General features: G+C 42.2%; 1 protein-coding gene across 1 annotated transcript; it reads left to right on the top strand.

Annotated features, from left to right (window-relative positions):
- Positions 1 to 620: 620 nt before the first annotated feature.
- Positions 621 to 15,952, top strand: LOC110489540 (ATP-binding cassette sub-family D member 3). Its single transcript, XM_021562260.2, has 20 exons — positions 621 to 828; positions 2,295 to 2,331; positions 2,431 to 2,532; positions 4,857 to 4,945; positions 5,624 to 5,693; positions 6,270 to 6,367; positions 7,164 to 7,287; positions 7,668 to 7,724; positions 7,827 to 7,969; positions 8,122 to 8,191; positions 8,329 to 8,398; positions 8,626 to 8,815; positions 9,044 to 9,208; positions 9,368 to 9,431; positions 9,758 to 9,835; positions 9,972 to 10,037; positions 11,864 to 12,073; positions 13,700 to 13,804; positions 13,990 to 14,046; positions 14,285 to 15,952. The coding sequence occupies exons 1-20, from the start codon at positions 716 to 718 to the stop codon at positions 14,360 to 14,362; spliced, it is 1,986 nt and encodes a 661-aa protein (XP_021417935.2). The 5' UTR covers positions 621 to 715; the 3' UTR covers positions 14,363 to 15,952.
- The last annotated feature ends 2,644 nt before the right edge of the window (positions 15,953 to 18,596 follow it).

Below are 18,596 nucleotides of genomic sequence, written 5' to 3'. Positions count from 1 at the left end.
GTCACCTGCTTTTACAGTCATCTTTGAGGTGGGACCACACACCAGCACATCGACAAGTGAGTGTATTGCATACCGAACCCCGCCCTTGAGATGACGTAGCGGCATCACGATTTCAATGGTAGAGTTGAACCACTTGGGGCAAAATAGCTAGATTTTACTACTGAAAGACCAAAATCACTATTGCAACGAGCTGTCAAAATGAAGACGAGACTTGACGTGTTTCGCTATAACTAAGCGTAAAATGTATGGTTTACGATTTTTTAAAAATTGTTTCTCCATGAAAGTGACTCTTTCATTCTCCAAACGGTAGGCTGGAGAGACCAATACCCCAACCTATTCAGAAAAAAAGTGTTTTCTGTAGATGATATTCGGCGATATGATATCATGTCACTGTTTATTTCCATGTCCTTGCTATAACCGAGCCTATATAAAAGCTGCACTCACACTTGCAATACACAGCTTGTTCATTTTAATATCCTCATGTCATATAATTATCCATGGGCTTTAGAATAAGCCTCATAGCCGGGATAAACGGATTATTCTGAGGTGTTCTGCTTTTCTTAAACCATAGCATGGTCAGTTATTTGAACCATTCCTTCGACTCTACTGACCTATGCTCTCACTCGTCCGCGGTGACGGACTACTCTCATTTGTTCCCTGCCCACTACCCAGCATGCCAGTCGGTGCGCACTGATCCACTGATACTGTCGGTAATATGGCGGCCGTCAGTAAGTACCTGACAGCTAAAAACTCTTCGATAGCTGGCGGAGTCCTACTCGTTTTATACATCCTGAAGCAAAGAAGAAGAAGAGGAGGCAAGTCAAGCGGGTATGTTGCTGGGGGGAAAAAGTATAATCGAATCTCTGTTGTACTTTAATTGTGCGTAGCTAGACTGCCCATGCAAGGGGTTATTGTGTCACAGAACTTGTGGCCAGCAAGCCAATAAACGTTGTCCCATTTGACGGGTGTAAAGTCTGAAAGTCAGTGAGATGTTGTAGTTGTATAATATCCCAGGTATCTTTGATGGCTGTGCATATCGCATGTTGTAACATTTTAAGTTTGTGTTATTATATCTCTGTCAATGTAAATCTCCATTCTCATTAGCAAACAATAGAGGTCTTTATACCCCGGTGCAGCTGGAATAGTCGCAATGATGTGTATAAACCTTGATTTGCTAATGTTTTTTTTTCTTCATTTTAATGAGGCATTGACGCCACCGGCAGCCATATTGGTACTCCTCGGAAGGAGCGGTCCTTCCAATCAAATCTATCTATAAAGCCCTTCTTTCATCAGCTGATATCTCAAAGTGCTGTACAGAAACCCAGCCTAAAACCCCAAACAGCAAGCAATGCAGGTGTAGAAGCACAGTGAATAGGAAAAACTCCCTAGAAAGGCCAAAACCTAGGAAGAAACTTAGCTCCGTTTTACATCAGAATTAGACGTTCATCCATCTTTCTCAAATGTCAAAGTGTTTAAGGGTAAGTTTAGACATTAACTCTGAAATCTTACAGTTAGGCATTAACTCTGAATGGTTAAGGTTTGGGATAGGATTAAAACAAAAATCTCAAAAACAACTTTCTATCACCAGATTCAAACTTGCAATCTTTGGAGTCAGAGGCTGATGCTTACTGCCATCCCCATATCGAATACTGTCTTGTATGACAGGTGACCTGGCTGGTCCTCCATTGGAAAAAAATTGACTTATACAGTATTTAAATACAATGATTTAAGGACACAATTATGTGCTTTGAAGTATGCATTTGTTGTCGTGGGGATGGTAACATAGTACTTTAACAAATGTTTGTATCTTTCTATTTTTAATGTTCATTTCACATAATATAACTTAAGTATGTAATAAGATGTCTGTAATATAATATACTTTTCAAAAACGAATATAGCATGTTGATAAATGCATTTCTATAACTTTCAGAATCTTTTTTTGTTTTTTAGAAACGGCGGGAGGAGTACCAAAATGGCTGTGCAGGGCTAATATTTCAACAATGTAACAGAAGTCACTGTTGCTTATTAGCAGCTTGCTGCCCTTTGATGTAATTTTTGACAGTTAAAAATAGCACATTCGTTAGAAGTTAAATGCTGTGTCAAGACTCCCATGTGATTTCTTTAAAAAAATATATAAACATTTACATTCAACCTAAACACCATTACACTCGATTTATGATGACGATGATGAAACTAAATCAGTTTTACCCTTGGTATTGTGTTCATTGCATGATGTTGCACGTGTCTAGTTGGAACATTTGTATCTGACTATGTGCCGTATCTATCGTTTACAGTAAAAAAGGACGCTCAGAACTGGTGTTGAGCAATGAAGTAAGTACACAAGCACACATGCATCCAACAAATGAAAAAAAATAAATGCTCAACTACATGCCACATTTGTCCCCTGACACCTGCATTTGCTTTGTGAAGGACAAAGCAGCCAAGAAAGACCGTGCTGCGGTGGACTATGTCTTCTTCCTCAGAATCAGTAAGATCATCCGGATCATGGTGCCTCGATGGTTCTGCAAAGAGGTGGGCCTTTTGTGGTTGGGTTGTTTTTGTTACAGACCAATATGGTCACATACAAACAACAAGCTCAGAGGAGTTCCCAGTGGCATTTTATAAGTCCGTTATTATGTAATGTGTATAATATTATTGAAGGGGAAGTTCCACTATTTTTTTTATTTTTATTTTTTACATGTGGCCTTATTTTCATTATGTGGTTGTAGCAGAAAATCGGTTGTCACATTTTGCTGAGTCATCACTTGCGATTGACTACAATGCATTATGACAAGTTCTCCAAGACACTCCTATTACATCAGAATCTCATTCTGGATGTCTCTGCACAAAATGTTAGACTTTTGTTTTCTTCTTCACTGTGCCATAAATTCATGTTTGAATGATGCGGTTTACAACAACAACGACAAAAAATATGGATTTATGAGAGAGAGGATTTTTTTTTTTTTTTCAAGAATTGAGTGCAGAGACATTATACAGAATGAGATTCTGATGGAATTTGAGTTGGTTTGGAGTGTTTTTGGAGAGCTTTACAACCTGCTTAGACACATCTTCATAATGCATTGTAGTCAATGGCAAGTGAGGACTCTAACGAAACAAAATATATATATAAAAAATAATAATGGTTTAGGGATCAACTACATGCACAGAAAGAGTGAAAATAAGGCCACTTGTAAAAATGGATGAACTTCCACGGTAAGTTGACGTCTAGGCCGATAAAGTTGTGTTCTGTAGCACCACATGATAAGCATTAAACCTTGAAGTAATTAGTCTCTGTGGTAATCGGCCTTGTCTTGTACAGATAGATCTGTGCTCCTTCATTGCGTCACTTTTACGGCCACAACTTATCTCTTCCTCTATGCACGTGTGTCTCAACAGACATTGTAGTTCATTAAGTGTGATCAATTTGCAAACGTTGTTCTAGTGTACATGATTTATAATATTGTCTGAACTTGTGTGTTGTATAAATAAAAAAAACACCCACAGAGCCCGAACAGACCTGTCATACTGATCAGTTTGTTTGATAAGCCAAGGTCACGATGATATGAAGTCTGTTGGGTGTATCAGAGTTCATCCTCTACTGAATGAACTCTAAAATGACTAGTTGTTAGATGAGGACAGGTCTATTCTACCGGTCATGATTGTTAGATAAGGACAGGTCTATTCTCTATTCTACCGGTCATGTTGTTAGATGAGGACAGGTCTATTCTACTAGTCATGTTGTTAGATAAGGACAGGTCTATTCTACCAGTCATGTTGTTAGATGAGGACAGGTCTATTCTACCGGTCATGATTGTTAGATAAGGACAGGTCTATTCTACCAGTCAGTTAGATAAGGACAGGTCTATTCTCTATTCTACCAGTCAGTTGGATGAGGACAGGTCTATTCTCTATTCTACCTGTCATGTTGTTAGATAAGGACAGGTCTGGTCTACCAGTCAGTTAGATAAGGACAGGTCTATTCTACTAGTCATGTTGTTAGATGAGGACAGGTCTATTCTACTAGTCATGTTGTTAGATGAGGACAGGTCTATTCTACTAGTCATGTTGTTAGATGAGGACAGGTCTATTCTACCAGTCATGTTGTTAGATGAGGACAGGTCTATTCTACTAGTCATGTTGTTAGATAAGGACAGGTCTATTCTACTAGTCATGTTGTTAGATGAGGACAGGTCTATTCTACTAGTCATGTTGTTAGATGAGGACAGGTCTATTCTACCGGTCATGTTGTTAGATAAGGACAGGTCTATTCTACCGGTCATGTTGTTAGATAAGGACAGGTCTCTTCTACCAGTCAGTTGGATAAGGACAGGTCTATTCTACCAGTCAGTTGGATGAGGACAGGTCTATTCTCTATTCTACCTGTCATGTTGTTAGATAAGGACAGGTCTGGTCTACCAGTCAGTTAGATAAGGACAGGTCTATTCTACCAGTCAGTTAGATAAGGACAGGTCTAGTCTACCAGTCAGTTAGATAAGGACAGGTCTATTCTACCAGTCAGTTGGATAAGGACAGGTCTATTCTACCAGTCAGTTAGATAAGGACAGGTCTATTCTACCAGTCAGTTAGATAAGGACAGGTCTGGTCTACCAGTCAGTTAGATGAGGACAGGTCTATTCTACCAGTCAGTTAGATAAGGACAGGTCTATTCTACATTTGAACTGCCATGTATTAGTCATGCATCTAGTTTGCTCATATTATTTACAATACAAACATGACATTGATTTGCTTAAAGAACTGTCCATTGCATTGTTTAATCTGTGTATTTAATCATGTGATGGGTTTGCTCATCTGGTCTGTTCCCTTCCACTTCTCTATTCCCTCCGTTGTCATCACAGACAGGATACCTCGTCCTCATAGCTGCCATGTTGGTGGCCAGGACATATTGTGATGTCTGGATGATCCAGAATGGAACCATGATTGAAAGGTGAGAATCACTGAGGTAGAATGAAAGCGTTCTCATTCTATGGTTAGAACCCTGACTTGCCATGTGACCTGTGATTCTTCACTATAGCTAGATGACCAATGAGTTTGGTGGATGTGTTCGTGTTGAAGGGGGTTAAAATATGATGGTCTGGTCCCCCATACACAGATTCAGCCTGATACTGGACTAAGACGCATGTTCAATGGAGATAATCATTTTTAAAGTGCGCTTTAGTCCAGGATGAGGCTTTTTCCGGGTCTGGGAAACCCAGCCCCAGATCATATCAATGAATTCCTGCGCAGGAAAATACATGCCTTTCAATCTCCCACAGTGGTATCATTAGCAGAGATATCAATGTACTACATGACTCTATATGTGTTATTTCATAGTTTTGATGTCTTCACTATTATTTTACAATGTAGAAAATAGTAAAAATAAAGAAAAACCCTGGAATGAGTAGGTTTGTCTAAACTTTTGACTGGTACTGTATGTGCTTGAGTTTAACAGGTTTTTTTTTCCCATGACCATCATGGCAGATGAGTTGGCTGAAGCATAAACAGATCTTACTGAGGCTAGAACCGTTACAGGTGAAATTCATTCATCTGCCAATGTCTTGCCTAGCAGTGTGTCCCATGTCACTGACCCAGTTGGTTCGTTCTTGTGCATGTTTTGGGTCTGCAGCGCAATCATCGGTCGTTCCAACACTGATTTCAAGAACTACTTGTTCAACTTTTGCAAAGTCATGCCACTTGTAAGTTTTTTTTTTTTTTTTGGTATTTCATTGCATCCAACAATTGACTCTATTTTTCTAGATGTCTGTGGTTCTGTTTTGCCTCTGATATATAAATGTCATATTACAGTAGTTGGTTAGTTGTACAGCGACGACTCCCGTCGACTTTCTTATTTTGTTGTAAATTCTCAGAGGTCGTCTGATATTATTATTATTATTATTATTATTATTATTATTAGCATAATAACATTGACTGTATATTATTCGTATCCTCCCTTAATACTGTAACTCATCACTTCCTAATATCATTTAGCAATAACCAGATAATAGGATCGATCATACATTGCCTGGATAACTGGAGAATATTCTGTTTGTTATATGTAAGTTTTTACAGAATGTTTTTACAGAATGTTTTTACAGAATGTATCTCGTCCTCTATACAATTGGTGTTTAATTTTCTCTGCATGCCTTTGTATTCAACTGTCTCTTTGCCCGTGGGATTGAACAAATCCAGATTTCATCTGTGTTTGGACAGTATACTAAGGTTGTGTTTTGATGAAGAGCTGATGTTAAAGTGTATGTTTTGTTGACTGACAGATTGCATTGGTGAATAACTTCTTGAAGCTGGGTCTGAATGAGCTGAAGCTGAGGTTCAGAGTGAGGCTAACCAAACACCTCTACGACGAGTACCTCAAGTAAGCACTGTCTGCCTGCCGCGCTGTCTGCCTGCCGCGCTGTCTGCCTGCCGCGCTGTCTGCCTGCCGCGCCGTCTGCCTGCCGCGCCGTCTGCCTGCCGCGCCGTCTGCCTGCCGCGCCGTCTGCCTGCCGCGCCGTCTGCCTGCCGCGCCGTCTGCCTGCCGCGCCGTCTGCCTGCCGCGCCGTCTGCCTGCCGCGCCGTCTGCCTGCCGCGCCGTCTGCCTGCCGCGCCGTCTGCCTGCCGCGCCGTCTGCCTGCCGCGCCGTCTGCCTGCCGCGCCGTCTGCCTGCCGCGCCGTCTGCCTGCCGCGCCGTCTGCCTGCCGCGCCGTCTGCCTGCCGCGCCGTCTGTCTGCCTGCCGCGCCGTCTGTCTGTCTGCCGCGCCGTCTGTCTGTCTGCCGCGCTCGCTGTCTGTATACCCTACTGTCTACCTCGCTGTCTAATGTCTGTATAGCCTACTGTCTACCTCGCTGTCTAATGTCTGTATAGCCTACTGTCTACTGTCTGTATACCCTACTGTCTACCGCGCTGTGTACTGTCTGTATACCCTACTGTCTGTATACCCTACTGTCTGTATACCGCACTGTCTACCGCGCTGTCTACTGTCTGTATACCCTACTGTCTACTGCGCTTTCTACTGTCTGCATACCCTACTGTCTACCGCGCTGTCTGTCTATGGCACTATCTTCTGTCTACTGCCTCTTCTCATAACCTTACATTCCCATAGTCAGTCTACTGTGCATTCCCATAGTCAGTCTCTGCAATTGAACTCACTCAAAATGTGTGTCATCCCCAGAGGATACACGTACTACAAAATGGGCAACCTGGATAACCGTATCGCTAACGCTGACCAGCTGCTGACTCAGGACGTAGAGAGGTTCTGTAACAGCGTGGTGGACCTCTACTCCAACCTCAGCAAGGTACTGTAGTCTACAACCTAAACTATCATGCTGATTACTGTTTGTTTAAGACCCGAAGTATACATTCTTGTCTATATCTTCTCGTGTGTGGTTCCAAGGTGTATGTTTAGGAATTTGTATGGTTGTTGTAGTACACCTTAGTCTATCATTAACTTGTTGTGTAAATCATGATATTGCTGAAAGCTGTTATTTGTTTTTATTATTGATCCCCATTGGTTCCTGCCACGGTAGCAGCTACTCTTCCTGGGGTCCAGCAAAAATGAAGGCAGTTTATACAATTTGACAATACATTGACAGATTTCGCAACACACTGTGTGCCCTCGGGCCCCCTACTCCACCAGGGAGATCTACATGTTAACACTACTGCATATCCCCTTTAGCCTCTCTTGGACATTGGACTGTACATCTTCAAGCTGACGTCTGCCATCGGTGCCCAGGTGAATACGAATTCAGATTCCAGAAGCAACCAATAGATTCCATTCGGGTTTTTAGAATGTACTGAAATATATTCTGTATGTGATGTCACCGTTTCCGCTCAGGGCCCAGCGAGTATGATGACCTACCTGCTGGTCTCAGGCCTGTTCCTGACCAGACTACGACGGCCCATCGGTAAGATGACGGTGACAGAGCAGCGCTACGAGGGAGAGTACCGATATGTCAACTCGCGACTCATCACCAACAGGTGTGAAGGCCTGGATCTGAGTACATCATGGGTTGGCAATAGAGTGCTTTTAAAAAAATAAAATAAAAATTAAAACTTGTTAAATCACCCCTGTCGTGGTGTTTTTAAAAAAGAGAACTAAATGATGTTTAACGTGTAATGTTTTGTCGTAGTGAGGAGATTGCCTTCTACAACGGGAACATGAGAGAGAAACAGACGATTCACTCAACATTTAAGAAACTGGTGAGTTACCGTTAGTCCTGTGTGCCAGTCCGAGGTACATTAAAGATCTGTCTTCACTTCTGTCTAAACGGACAAACTGCTGATTTTGTGAGTTTAAAAGTGTTTTAATAATGCCGTGATGTCTTCTGTCTTCTCAGGTCGACCATTTGCACAAGTTTATCTTCTTCCGCTTCTCCATGGGCTTCGTGGACAGCCTGATCGCAAAGTGTAAGATCTGATGTTTTAAACCCTACAGATGAATATGGTGATATCGTCAGTTACATAGCCAGAGAGAGATCTGTAAATGGCGGCCAGTTGATTTCTGCACTTCTCCCACTTGCCGCTGTCCAGCCGCCACATTTTTATCGTTGCTTGGCCAGGCGAACATAAAATAACATTGTTCATTGCATCACCTCCTATACTAAACCAGTGCTTGGGTCTCTTCCTTCCCTCAGACATAGCCACTGTGGTGGGCTACCTGGTGGTGAGTCGGCCCTTCCTCAACCTCGCCGACCCCCGCCACATGAACAGCAGCCAACCTGAGTTGCTCGAGGACTATTACCAGAGTGGCAGGATGCTACTGAGGATGTCCCAGGCTCTGGGAAGGATCGTACTGGCTGGTAGAGAGATGACCAGGCTCTCTGGGTGAGACTTCTCTCTTCCCAATACACTATGATCCAATCACATATTCAATTGAATTTGATTAAATTCCATTTCTAATTCAAAGTAGTAGCCTGTTCTAGACATAGACCACTAAACTGCCTTATCGTTCCATGACCACTTAATTCTTCTATCGGTGCTTTCCAAGCTTTCACACCATAGTGCTTGGGTAGGAGGTGTTCTGAGCTAGGCTGGTCTCCCTCCTTCTCCCAGGTTCACCATGCGTATCACTGAGCTCATGAAGGTCCTGAAGGAACTGAACTCTGGGAAGTACGAACGCACCATGGTCTCTCATCAGGACAAGGAATCAGAAGCTGTAGAAAGAGTCCCTCTTGTCCCGGGCAGCGGACAGATCATCAACGTTGACCACGTCATCAAGTATGTGTGACAAAGCCTCTCTGCATTTCTGTACATGATATTGGCTGCATAAAATCTCTTTTTAATATGTTACCCTCACTGAAGTTGTCCACGGCCAAGGGGTTTTCTGAGGAGGAGTGGTCAGTAAGAGCAGTGTCTTTGACTGTTTTGGTGCTGCAGGTTTGAACACACACCATTGTCAACACCCAATGGAGATATCCTGATCAAGGACCTGACCTTTGAAGTAGGCATCTCTCTCTTTTCTCTATGCTGGATAAGTCTCACTGAGAACATCTGGTTAGGACAATAAGACCTGTGTGTTATCCAGATCAAGTTAAAACTAACATGACAGTGGAGTGCCTCTCTAATGAATGTGTGCCACTCGTTTAGTCATTCAGTCAGTTTGACATAAATAACTTTTTTTTTTTTTTTTGTATTTTAAAGTCGAATGTTCAAACCACTTGGATTTTAATGAGTGATGTCAACGTTCAAAGTTTGAAAGGTCACGCTGGATGTTACAATGAGGTTATTCTCTCTCTCTCTCTCTCTCTCTCTCTTTACCCCCCCCAGGTGAGGTCTGGTACCAACGTGTTAGTGTGTGGGCCCAATGGCTGTGGCAAGAGTTCACTCTTCAGAGTCCTGGGAGAGGTGATGAATGTTCCGTTTTATGTTCTATTGATATGCCGGTGAGGGATGGAAGTTCTGCAACAAAATCTATTATTTGCGTTGACGTAACTTAAGAGTGATAAGCCCTGGCGATAACATTCGGTGTGTTTCTCCATAGCTCTGGCCTCTGTTCGGAGGACGGCTGACCAAGCCTGAGAGAGGGAAGCTCTTCTATGTTCCTCAGGTAACTAAATGGACGCCATGAGTATTTTATATGACCAATTAGGGATGTAACGTATTCGTACCTAACCGTTTGGTATGGAACCTCGGGTTTGGTCCTCACTGTAAACCCAACTGCGTTGTAGGCCTATTTGAGTTGAGTAAAACCGTGCCGGGAGAAACATTTTTCAAGCTTTACCGTTAAAACAACATGATCAAAATTCAAATATTAACTGGCACAGTTCAAACTGTCCTTTTTGTGAGGAGCAGCCGGGAAGTACCTCTGTACTATGGTGGGTGTGGTGGGACATTTTTAGGAACATTTTGTCTTCCCAGTAGGTTACAACCGCGATGGGAAAGAGAGTTGTGGATTTTTTTATTTTTTTTATTTTACCTTTATTTAACCAGGCAAGTCAGTTAAGAACAAATTCTTATTTTCAATGACGGCCTAGGAACAGTGGGTTAACTGCCTTGTTCAGGGGCAGAACGACAGATTAGTTCGGGGGTTTGAACTTGCAACCTTCCGGTTACTAGTCCAACACTCTAACCACTAGGCTAACCTGCCGCCCCATCTTAAACGTTGACGGTATGTCTCAAACGCTCTAAAAGAAAAGCCAATGCAGCTGCCAACGCCACCAATATGTTGACACATTTTACACCGACATCAGCCCAGTATACCAGAGCGAGACGTAAACACCAATAAACAACAACACAACAACGTCGTCTCCCTCTGCGTTCAAGCAGCCCTTTTCTAACCGGCAGCTGATTCTAACCGGGCCAAAGAAATTACAAGAATGATAGATGGGCTATGTTTTTTTTTTATTTTTTTACAGTCTTTGGGTTTATAGCCGCGGATATGCGGCCATTCTCGGTGGTTGAGAATACGGGATTTTTCAGCACCTCGTGAAAGAGACTCACTCATTTCAGTAAACGGGTAGTACCCACTATATAAGCAAGCCAAAGTTTTCAATGAATTGGCTAATGCACCTTGTGTTACACTTAAGTGCTACCGACACGGCCCCCCCGTTTATGAGAGTCACAAATATGAATCTGGCACTGAAGAAGGCGGTGTCATGGTGCGTTCCTAAACCAAGTGGGAAGTGGGAATTTACCACATGCTACTGGGAAAAATCCACTTGAATGGCCCTCCGACTGGTAGTTACTAGTGGGGAAACTCGTCAGTCATCCTGAGCACGCACTTCTCCACACATGGTGACCTCTGACATCACCTACTAAGGAAATGGTCCCTATAACAGCATTTTCGGGCAGTTAAATGCAACAACACATTATTTATTAAAAAAAGCAATCTATTAAATAGCATTTTGAACACTATCGTTTGTTTATGAGCCTGACAACTGTACTTTTAGTTTATGGTTGACACAACTTGTTGGCCATTGGCCAATCGCCGTTCTTCAACTAGTTCAATCGCATGAATGCATCCAACTAGTATTTACGACTTCACAACTGGTAAATTCCCACCGCCCACATAGTTATGAACGCATCATCAGAGTGAAAACTTGAGAAGCCCAAAATAACAATCCTGTCACAACAGACAATGGAAGGAACGCTGAACGTTGTGAACGCTGAACGTTGTGAATGGCATTTCATTCCCCTGCTGCACTGAAACCGAACCGTTGCCCCAAAAACTTAATGCATGCCGAACCGTGGGTTTGGTGAACCATTACACCCCTATTACCGTATTCTATTCCATGTTTTGGCAAATTGTAAATTGACAGCCAACTCTAGTCTGTCTGTTTTCATCTCATTGTAGAGATCCTCCATGACCCCTGACCTCTTCCATCTTATTGTACAGACCCAACATGACCTTTGACTTATTGAATCCTATTATAGAGACCGTATATGACCCTTGGCACCCTGAGGGATCAGGTGATTTACCCTGACACCTATGAGGAACAGAAGAGAAAAGGAATCTCTGACCAGGTGTTAAAGGAGTACCTGGACAATGTCCAGCTGGGTCACATCCTGGACAGGGAGGGGACCTGGGACACCGTACAGGACTGGATGGACGTCCTCAGTGGAGGAGAGAAGCAAAGGATGGCGGTAAGACGGATGAGAGGAATACTTCCTGAATGGAATAGTTTTTATTAGAAATAAATAAAAAAAATACAATCAAAATGGTTTCTCATACCTCATTGGAGATACTTCACCATCTATTAGTTCACCCACTCCTATTGTCACGTTATCACCGAGTGACATCATACTGGCCTTCTAAAAACTAGGTATTTAGGGTATATGAATAATGTTTTACAGGATGTGACATACTGAAAATTTAGGAGGAGCCTAACGTGTTGCTTATTGCATTAGATTAAACTAAATACTACCATTTAGTACTCAGTATGTACACTGAACAAAAATATAAACGCATGACCTGAAATAAAATATCCCAGAAATGTTCCATACTCACAAAAAAAAAGCTTATTTTTTGTAAAATGTTGTGCACAAATTTGTTTTACATCCCTGTTAGTGAGCATTTCTCCTTTGCCAAGATAATCCATCCACCTGACAGGTGTGGTATATCAAGAAGCTGATTAAACAGCATGATCATTACACAGGTGCACCTTGTGCTGGGGGACAATAAAAGGCCACTTTAAAATGTGCAGTTTTGGCCCAGGCTCTGTCGCAGCCGGCCGCGACCGGGAGGTCCATGGGGCGATGCACAATTGACCTAGCGTCGCCCGGGTTAGGGAGGGTTTGACCGGTAGGGATGTCCTTGTCTCATCGCGCACCAGCGACTCCTGTGGCGGGCCGGGCGCAGTGCACGCTAACCAAGGTACCCAGGTGCACGGTGTTTCCTCCGACACATTGGTGCGGCTGGCTTCCGGGTTGGAGGCGCGCTGTGTTAAGAAGCAGTGCGGTTGGGTTGTGTTTCGGAGGACGCGTGGCTTTCAACCTTCGTCTCTCCCGAGCCCGTACGGGAGTTGTAGCGATGAGACAAGATAGTAGCTACTAACAATTGGATACCACAAAATTGGGGAGAAGAGGGGGGTAAAATGTGTGTGTATGTGTGTGTGTATATATATATATATATATATTACACACACACACACGTGCAGTTTTGTCACACAATGCCACAGATGTCACAAGTTGAGGGCGCATGCAATTGGCACACTGACTGCAAGAATGTCCATAAGAGCTGTTGCCATATAATTGAATGTTCATTTCTCTACCATATGCCGCCTCCAACGGCATTTTAGAGAATTTGGCAGTACATCCAACCGGCCTCGCAACCACAGACCACGTGTGTGGCATTGTGTGGGCGAACGGTTTGCTGATGTCATTGTTGTGAACAGAGAGCCCCATTGCAGGGTTATGGTATGGGCAGGCATAAGCTATGGACAACGAACACAATTGCATTTTATCGATGGCAATTTGAATGCACAGAGATACCATGATGAGATCCTGAGGCCCATTTATTTAATTTTTTTAATGTATCTGTGACCGACAGATGCATATCTGTATTCCCAGTCATGTGAAATCCATAGATTAGGGCCTTATTTGTTTATTTCAATTGAACGATTTCCTCATATGAACTGTAACTCAGTAAAATCTTTGAAATTGTTGCTTTTTATTTTTTGTTCAGTGTAGTTTTAGTAATGTAGTATGCAAGACCGATTTGGGACACAGCCATTTTTGACTTGGTTTGGTCTGCTTCACGTGTGTCTGTAGATGGCTCGGTTGTTCTACCACAAGCCCCAGTTTGCAATCCTGGATGAGTGCACCAGTGCTGTGAGCGTTGATGTGGAGGACTTCATCTACAGCCACTGCAGAACGGTACGGACACCACTCCAGCCTTTTTAGCCCGGACTCGTAGCATGTACTGACATATATGTCTGAGTGTTTTACTTCTAAATCTGTCTTTTTATAATTCTCCAGTTTTTAATCAATAATAATATATGTTATGTACAAGTGGTGTGTGTGGTTGTCTAGCTGCTTATGCCTGGTCTTTTTTTCAATAGGTTGGCATCAGTCTGTTCACCGTCTCTCACAGGAAGTCTTTGTGGAAACATCACGAGGTAAGATTGCAACCTTTTCGGGAAACACTGGGGGGAGTTTGTGGCTACTGATGTGTCCGTATACTGTTGGGAATGCTCTGGGAGATTACTGTGGGGGACTCCTTCTGGCAGTTTTTAAAATATGTATCTTTTGTTGAATTTGTGTCATGTAAAGCAAGGGTTTATTTAAGTTGCTCTGGTGTAACCCCAAACCCAAATCCTGTTTGGGTGAACTGAGACTGAGCTTTGTTTTTTCCAGTACTACCTTCACATGGACGGGAGAGGGAACTACGACTTCAAACCCATCACTGAGGAGACCATTGAGTTTGGCTCCTAGACAAACAACACAACCACACACACCATAATTTGCCCTAGAAAAAGTTGCTCACTAATTCTGCACTTAAAACCAAGTTTTTGAAGTAACCCTGTTTTTTTTGTTTTCTTTTTGACAAATCCGTATTTAAAAGCATCTTGTTAGTCACGTGATTGTATATAACTTGTCATTTATGGTCCAAATTGGTCCAAACTCATGCAGATTACGGAATGGGCTAATCCCAATCCAGATGAATTATGTTTGTGTTATACAACTGTGAACTGAATCATGCTTCATAATGATTAAGATGAGTTAGCCCCTACAGAGGACTCTAATCTGATGAATTAACACAGGGAGTTGGAGACCCAGGTGATGGTTTAGTGGTCTTTTAAACAAGTCACTGAGGGCAGGTAACAGTATAAACTGCTATCTTGTCTTTTGTTTTTTTAAGGTATATGTATAATATGCAAATGAAGCTGCTTGTTTCCTCTGCTGGGGTGAAATCCTTCCATGTGCTTTCCTAGCCTGGTCCCTGATGTTTGTACTGTCTGTGACCAGGCTAGTCCTATGCCTTTTCGTATAGTGGTCCCTGATCTTTGTACTGTCTGGGACCAGGCTAGTCCATCTAGGCCTTTCCTAGCCTGGTCCCTGATGTTTGTACTTTCCGGGACCCGGCTAGTCCATCTAGGCCTTTCCTAGCCTGGTCCCTGATGTTTGTACTATCTGGGACCAGGCTCGTCCTATGCCTTTTCGTATAGTGGTCCCTGATATGTTGGTACTGTCTGGGACCAGGCTAGTACTATGCCTTTCGTAGCCTGGTCCCATGATTTGATTGTACTGTCTAGGACCAGGCTAGTCCTCCTAGGCCTTGGGTTATGAAGCCTGACCTACTGTAGAGTAAAGAGGAAGTGTTGCCTGAAGCTGGAGAATCCCTGTCCCCAGGTGCTTCCTCTGTGGCTTTTTCTCAGTTTTTTTTATTTTCAGCGTGTTCTCACCTCCCTCTGAAAACGCAGTGAAAGAGAAGGTCTGAGGAGAGGAGCCTTGGGTTTTCTCCAATGTACTTTGAGAAAGAGATGAGGAAAGGGCTGATGAGAGGAGCCCGGTGTGTGTTCGAGGAAGGGACCGAGCAAGGCTCTGAATCACTCACATTTACAAATCATCGATCACAAATAAGTTTCTGCACAGCACTCGGTTGAATCCCCTGGACCAGGTTTTCTGTCTCCTGTCTTAAGCATTTACGTACATAATCAGTCATTCTCTCCAGCTGCTTGTAGCAGTATGTGGACTTGGGACTAGATGACAAATCGACTGATCTATGAGAATTATGTGACTTGTTGTTCTTCCTTGGATCAGAGTGGTGCTGTTGATCTGCAGACACCCAGAAGGCTTCCTCCCCGACCACAACAGTAACTACTACTATAATATACTGACTGTAGCAATGGTGTTTGTCTTTTTTTGTTGTTTTGTGAACTGTAAAGAAACAGGCTCTGTAGAACTCCTGGTTATATGAGAGAGAGACTGTAATATAGTGATTTGACTCTTAAAAAAAAGTGCATGCACCTGCAATAAACTGTATCAACAATGCATTTTCATTAAAACAGAGACTGGACTGGAGTGTGTTGTTATCACAGGGACTCTTTCAGTTGCCAAATGTTGTTGAACGTTGCAGATGGAAATGCTTTAAATTGAGCCAACATAATTCCTGGTTCTAGTTGTCAGATAGGCATGTTCTACATGACATATTTCTATCTGGAAAGTTCCAAAATGTTATATCCTGCTGACAGTGTTTAGTGGGCTTCTGTTTTTTATGTCCTTTTTTAAAAATCTCTATAAAGGATTCAGTATTAAATAGAAAGTAACACATTGTGAAGGGTGGGTAGGTAGGTAAACACTGTGGTAGGTAACATGAGGTAGGTGGATATGTAACACTATGTGGTGGGTACAGTTGAAGTTGGAAGTATATATACACTTACGTTGGAGTCATTAACTTGTTTTTCAACCACTCCACAAACAAATTATTGTTATTTATAATTTGCCAAGTCTGTTAGGACATCTACTTTGTGCAGGACACAAGTCATTTTTTCCAACAATTGTTTATAGACAAATTATTTCACTATTACAATTCCAGAGGGCCAGAAGTTTACATACACTAAGTTGACTGTGCCTTTATTAAACAGCTGGAGTCCTATATCGACATAACCTGAAAGGCCGCTCAGCAAGCAGGAAGCCACTGCTCTAAAACTGCAATAAACAAGCCAGACTACGGTTTACAACTGCACATGGGGACAAGATTGTACTTTTTGGAGAACTCCTCTGGTCTGTTGAAACAAAAATAGAACTGTTTTGCCATAATGACCATTGTTATGTTTGGAGGAAAAAGGGGGACGCTTGCAAGCCGAAGAACACCATCCCAACCGTGAAGCACGGGGGTGGCAGCACCATGTTGTGGGGGTGCTTTGCTGCAGGAGGTACTGGTACACTTCATAAAATAGAGGCTTCATGAGGTAGGAAAATGTGTGGGCAGAACTGAAAAAGCCTGTGTGAGCAAGGAGGCCTACAAACCTGACTCAGTTACACCAGCTCTGTCAGGAGGAATGGGACAAAGTCACCCAACTTATTGTGGAAGGCTACCCGACACGTACGACCCAAGTTAAACAATTTAAAGGCAATGCTACCAAATACTAATTGAGGGTATGTCAACTTCTGACCCACTGGGAATGTGATGAAAGAAATAAAAGCTGAAATAAATAATTCTCTCTACTATTATTCTGACATTTCACATTGTTAAAATAAAGTAGTGATCCCAACTGACCTAAGACAGGGAGTTTTTACTAGGATTAAATGTCAGGAATTGTGAAAAACTGAGTTTAAATGTATTTGGATATGGTGTATGTAAACTTCTGACTTCAACTAGGTAGGTAACACTGTGTATAGTATAGGTAGTTGTAATTGAACCCTGGGCTTGGGACACATGATGGGAGGACAGAAACACACCTCCCTGAAGAATGATTGGATATTGAGCATGACGCTCCCTGAATAATGATTGGATACTGAGCATGACTCCTCCCTGAATAATGATTAGATCTTGAGGATGACTCCTCCCTGAATAATGATTGGGTATTGGGGATGACTCCTCCCTGAATAATGATTAGATCTTGAGGATGACTCCTCCCTGAATAATGATTAGGTATTGAGGATGACTCCTCCCTGAATAATGATTAGATCTTGAGCATGACTCCTCCCTGAATAATGATTAGATCTTGAGGATGACTCCTCCCTGAATAATGATTGGGTATTGAGGATGACTCATCCCTGAAGGGTAAAGGTTAAAAATGCACCTCTTCAAACAATACCTGCGTTCTGTCCTCTGTGACATGTCACCGTTCTGAATGAACTCCATAGACATTTATCTGTTATCCTTCATAGATTTAGCTTGATGAGAGCTGTGACCTCACAGTATGTATTTGCTTCATGAGGACACTTGAGTAGCTCATAGATATGTTTCATACAGGGGCATAATGTAATGTAGCTAAGGACTTTTCCAATTCCAAATTTGAACCTTGGCTCAGAGTCATAAAAAAAAAAAAGTTACCTGAGTCGTACATTTTTTTAATTATTTTTTTGTTGCCTTGAACACGCCCTTTCTCGGTCTTACTGGGTGAAAGGTCATTGATATCCACTACAGGCTTTTGGGGCATAGAACTAAAGTACACACATGATGTGGCCTGACCATTCTTTCCCATCAAAATCATTAGATCAAGAGACATACTGAGTGAACCTTTATAGCCAGGCTATAGATTAAGTCAGGTGTTAAAGTTCAGGTGGAAAAAAAAATCAGTTTTTTTATTTATTTATGTGCTAAATGTCTTGTTTTCATGTAATTGTATTCACATACCGTACAGTACCTGTCGACAGTTTGGACACACCTACTCATTCCAGGGTTTTCCTTTATTGTTTTACTATTTTCTACATTGTAGAATAATAATGAAGACATCAAAACTATGAAATAATGCATATGGAATCATATAGTAACCAAAATAGTGTTAAATAAATTGAAATATATGTTCTATTTTTTTATTCTTGAAAGTAGCCACCCTTTGCCTTGATGACAGCTTTGCACACTCTTGGCATTCTCTCAACCAGCTACACCTGGAATGCTTTTCCAACCTATGCTGATATCTTGTATGTAGCTCATTTATTTACATTCCAAATATACTATTGCAATCTTATACACCCCCATTGTATGCTAGTTTGGTCA

The sequence above is a fragment of the Oncorhynchus mykiss genome, chromosome 15, assembly GCF_013265735.2.
Source record: "Oncorhynchus mykiss isolate Arlee chromosome 15, USDA_OmykA_1.1, whole genome shotgun sequence".
Classification (NCBI taxonomy): domain Eukaryota; kingdom Metazoa; phylum Chordata; class Actinopteri; order Salmoniformes; family Salmonidae; genus Oncorhynchus; species Oncorhynchus mykiss.
Note: the sequence above shows the minus strand (reverse complement) of the source record. Positions and strands in the feature narration are given on the sequence as shown.